The 5,000-nt window shown below is 55.8% G+C and overlaps 1 protein-coding gene across 2 annotated transcripts in view; it reads right to left on the bottom strand.

The window, feature by feature from the left end:
• Positions 1-5,000, bottom strand: part of LOC132206647 (paired box protein Pax-8-like) — a 57,263-nt gene that overhangs the window by 284 nt on the left and 51,979 nt on the right. For both annotated transcript variants that reach the window (XM_059641138.1, XM_059641137.1), the window contains exons 10-11: positions 3,538-3,624; positions 1-2,187 (exon numbers count right to left, since the gene is read on the bottom strand). The exon at positions 1-2,187 is cut by the window's left edge and continues 284 nt beyond it. In XM_059641138.1, the coding sequence (XP_059497121.1) occupies positions 2,108-2,187; positions 3,538-3,624 (167 nt within the window). In that variant the 3' untranslated portion in view covers positions 1-2,107. The remainder of the gene's footprint in view (positions 2,188-3,537; positions 3,625-5,000) is intronic.

Below are 5,000 nucleotides of genomic sequence, written 5' to 3'. Positions count from 1 at the left end.
TTGGAAATGTCAATTACTAGTGGGGTTGTTGGCTTAAAGTGCGAGGGAGGATTTTCAAGGGAACGCGCTAGTTTTATTTTACCACAGATGGTGCAATGCTGTTCCCGGGGAGGGTTTAGGAACAGATACCATCGCGATCTCTAATGGGTTTTTGGACAGAAACAGGCAGGAAGAGAGGGATACGGGCCATGTCTTGGCAAGATGGGATGTGCTTAGAACGGCATCATGGCTAGCACGCATGTGGTGGGACGAAGGGACTGTTCCTGTCCTGTACTGTCCGAGGAGTTAATGCTTCTTAGGAAGAGTTCTTGATGGAATTGGGAGGCTAATGCTGTTTCTCCCTTCTCAAGGGATTGTCTTATGGGAAAAGGCTAAACAGGTCAGGACTCTGACTCTCTGGAGTTTAGGAGGATGAGAGGCGATCCCATTGAAACACATCGACAGGGTCAATGTTGAGAGGGTGTTCCCCCTGACGGGAGAGTCCAGGATCAGCGGGCACAGCCTCAGAGTAAAGGGGGCACCAGCTGAAGGCTGAAATGGGGAGGAATTTCTTCTCTCGGGGTGGTTGAGGGTCTTTGGGACAGAGAGCTGTGTGGGTGGGGAGAGAGTCCTTGTGCATACTTCAGGTGAGATCGACAGGGTCTTGATCAGTCGGGGAGAAAGGGGGCAGGAAAGCAGATGTGAGGAATGTGGGATTGGCCGCGATCCTGTCGGACGGGGTAGCAGGCTTGAGGTGGTGGGGGGTGCCGAATGGGGTATTTGCAATGCCAACTAACAGCCCTTGGGATTCAATGCGACCGTTTGAAGTATCTAGGAAGTGTCAATAAGACTGCTCATCTCCCAATTTGACAAACATCGGGAAGGAACAGATCAACAGCCGCGCTTTAGTTGGCCAAATGGTCGGCTCGCCCAGAATAACACGGTTTATTTCGTTTGGCCAAGGGTCACGGGCATGGGAAAACGCCGCTGGGGGGGTTAGTGGTGGAGGGGGTAATTCAACGTTTCCGCGCGCTCGTGGAGAATCCCCCAGCCGGGAATTCGGAAAGGCTCCTCAAATTGGAGACAACAAAGCATGGAGCTGGAGGAACACAGCAGGCCGAGCAGCATCAGAGGAACAGGAAATCTGACGTTTCGGGCCTAGACCGTTCATCAGAAAAAGGGGATGGGGAGAGGATTCCGAAATAAATAGGGAGAGAGGGGGAGGCGGACTGAAGATGGATAGAGGAGAAGATAGGTAGAGAGGAGAGTATGTGTTGGGAGGTGGGGAGGAGATAGGTCAGTCCAGGGAAGACGGACAGGCCAAGGGGGCGGGATGAGGTTAGTAGGTAGGAGATGGAGGTGCGGCTTGAGGTGGGAGGAGGGGATAGGTGAGAGGAAGAACAGGTTAGGGAGGCGGGGACGAGCTGGGCTGGTTTTGGGATGCAGTGGGGGAAGGGGAGATTTTGAAGCTGGTGGAGTCCACATTGATACCATTAGGCTGCAGGGTTCCCAAGCGGAATACGAGTTGCTGTTCCTGCAACCTTCGGGTGGCGTCATTGTGGCACTGCAGGAGGCCCATGATGGACATGTCGTCCAAGCGGAACATGAGTTGCTGTTCCTGCATCCCAAGTGGAACATGAGTCAAACCTGAGTCCTTTACGTCCGAATCCCCCAATCCCCCTGGCCCCCAGGGGTCTGCGGTCGGATGGGCATTGTGCGGCAGGGTGTGGGGGTGGGGGGAGTCACTGGGAGGAGGCCATCGTTGTAACCCTGGGCCAGCGGCATTCCCAACGCCGGGAAGCTTTCCCTGTTTTGAAACACGCTGTCTCTGTGGGTTCGAAAGCGAGAGTCTTCCGAAGCGTCGGCTTTCCGCGCCCGTCTCGGCGATCCGTCGATCCCCCGCCCACCCGGAGGGGAGGGAGGTTGGCGGGTGGCGTGGGCAGAGAGGCGGGTCGGACAGTCCTCGAAGGCAAAATAACGGCGGTCCCGCCCTCCCTCTGTGCCTGTGCGACGTCCTCAATCCAACTGCGATGGCGGGGTTGGTGGGGCCGGGCGCCGAACTTCACCGCTCCCCGCACCCCCAACTCCCGCCACCAGCTCAGCGGAGGCCTCCATTTTGGTCCAGATGCTACAGGTGGTCGTAGTCCTCAGCGGCAGCAGCAGGGGGCGCAGTAGTTTGAGGCGTAGAACCGTAGCAGTACGGGGAACCTGAGGGCGAACAGGAAACACAAAGTGGGGACGGGGCCCGGGGGGGGGTGAACCCCGCGATGAAATCACGAGGGAACGGAGCTGGACACGCGCCACGCCCGACCGCAACGCTCTCCTCAACGGTCGCGTGCCGGGAGGTGAGTGGGGCTCGGCTGGAATCAAACGAAGACGGCGGCCGCACCTGGGATCGAGTTGCCGCTTGCATTCACGTGGCGCCTCTGTTACAACGACCGGTGAGCGTGGGAACGGAGCTTTTTTTTCCGAATTCACTCACGGGGTGGGGGGGGGAATCGCTTGGCCAGGGCCCAGCATTTATTGCCCCTCCTTGAGAGGGTGAGCTACTGCAGTCCCGTGTGCTGTAGGGACCCCCACACGGTGCCCTCAGGGAGGGAGTCCCAGGATTCTGACCCAGCGACGCTGAAGGAACGGCCGATATATTTCCCAAGTCGGGGACGGTGAGGGGCTCGGAGGGTGAGCTTGCGGGGGGGGTGGGGGTGGGGTGTTCCCATGTACCTGCTGCCCCTTGTCCTTCTGGATGGAAGTGGGTGGTGGGTTTGGAAGGTGCTGCCTGAGGGGCCTCGGTGAGTCGCTGCAGGGCATCTTGTAGACGGTACACACTGCTGTGACTGAGCGTCGGGGGTGGGGAGTGGGATGTTTGTGGATGTGGGGCCAATTGATCTGAGGGCTGCTCTGTCCCTGGATGGTGTCGAGCTTCTCAAGTGTTGTTGGAGCTGCCCCCATCCGGGGAAAGTGAGGGGTATTCTATCGCCCTCCTGACATGTCGATGGTGGGACAGGGTTTGGGGGGGGGTGTCAGGAGGGGAGTTACTCGCTGCAGGATTCCCAGCCCCTGACCCGCTCCTGTAGCCGCTGTGTTTCTGTGGGGCTGGTCCTGTTCAGTTTGTGGTCAATGGTAACCCCCAGGACGTGGATCTTGGGGAAGGATTCAGCGATGGGAACACCATTGAATGCCAGGGGGCAATGGTTAGATTCTCTCTCGTTGGAGATTGTCCTGACCTGGCATTTGTATGGCACTGATAGAGCTGAATGAGCCAAGTATTGCGAGGAAAATGTCCATTTTGTTTCTCTCTCTCTCTCTCTCTCTCTGCACAGATGCTGCTGAGAATTCTCCAGTCAGTTTCTGCTGAGTCCTAGATGGCGATCCCAGCGTAAAATCTCAGGCCGGACTAGCGCCCGACACTACACGCTCGCCTCTGCCTCAAGAGAGATGGCCGGGGCTCGAAATCCTTGGGAGCGGAAAGGGTGGGTCGTACTGGGGTGGGTGAAGGCTGGAGAGTGAGACAGCGGGCTCAAAATCGCGCCGAAACGCTTAAACCGAGGGGCTGCGTACTTATTAATCCAGCGTTGGGAAATCGCCAAACTTCGCGACAACATGTGTAGTGGGACTGAGCGTACGCACCATCCAAATAGTCGCTTCCTGGAATTCGATTGAGAAGGAAAATCATTTAATCATCGAAAGCACCCGGTTTCAACGTGCGATGAATAGAATCGCCCGTCCTGGGGTTGGGGGGCGGGTTGGTACCTGAGTCTCACGGCTCCCCCCCAACTTTTCTGACGATAGAGAGAGCAAAGTAAACGATGGTGGGAACAGGGAGGGGATGTTTTGAAGGTGCAATAGATGCCCATTTCCCTCTAAATCCTTCCTATCCATGTCCCCATCCAGATCCCTGTTAAATGCTGTCTCTGTACCAGCCCCCACCCCTTCCTCTGGCAGCTCGTTCCACACATGCACCACCCTCTGTGTGAAAAAGTTACCCCTCAGGTCCCTTTTAAATCTTTCCTCTCTCACCTTAAACCTATGCCCCTCTAGTTTTGGACCCTCCTACCCTGGGGAGAAAGACCTATTCACCCTGTTCATGCCCCTCATGCTGTTATAAACCTCTATAAGGTCACCTCTCAGCCTCCGACGCTCCGGGGAAAACAGCCCCAGCTTCTCCCTGTAGGTCAAACCCTCCAACATCCTGTAAATCTTTTCTGAACCCTTTCACGTTTAACAACATCCTTCCTGTAGCAGGGAGACCGGGATTGAACGCAGTATTCCAAAAGTGGCCCTAACCAATGTCCTGTAGAGCCACAACATGACCCTCCCAACTCCCTCTACTCAACGCACTGACCAATAAAGGCGAGCGTACCGAGCACCTTCCTCACCGCCCTGTCTACCTGCAACTCCACTTTCAGGGAGCTCTGTACCTGCACCTCAAGGTCTCTCTGTTCAACAACACTGCCCAGGACCTTCCCATTAAGTGTATAAGTCCTGCCCTGATGTGCCTTTCCCAAACTGCAGCCCCTCACATTTATCTCAATTAAACTCCATCTGCCACCCCTCAGCCAATGGGCCCATCGGATCGAGGTCCCGCTGTACTCGGAGGTCACCTGCTCCCCTACAACCTCCAATTTTAGTGCAAACCTACTAACTATACCTCCCGTGTTCACATCCAAGTCATTGACGTAAATGACGTAAAGCAGTGGGCCCCACACAGATCCCTGTGGAACAAAGGGGGCATCGATTTAAGGGAAGGGGGCAGAAGGTTTAGAGGGGAATGTGAGGAAAAATGTTTTCCCTCTGGTGGGGAATCTAGAATTCACTGCCCGTAAGGGCAGGAGAGGCAGGAACCCCCGTCCCATCGAAGAAGGATGTAGGTGGCCACTCACCATGTTGTGGGCCAAGCGCTGGGAGACAGGGATTGGAATATCGAGGTAGTTGGCACTGACCAGCACAGACTTGATGGGCCAAAGGGCCCGGTTTAATGTCATCAACCTCAATGCAACATATTAAATCCTTTCTTCATTGCA

The sequence above is a fragment of the Stegostoma tigrinum genome, chromosome 40 (assembly GCF_030684315.1).
Source record: "Stegostoma tigrinum isolate sSteTig4 chromosome 40, sSteTig4.hap1, whole genome shotgun sequence".
NCBI classification, from domain to species: Eukaryota; Metazoa; Chordata; class Chondrichthyes; order Orectolobiformes; family Stegostomatidae; genus Stegostoma; species Stegostoma tigrinum.
Note: the sequence above shows the minus strand (reverse complement) of the source record. Positions and strands in the feature narration are given on the sequence as shown.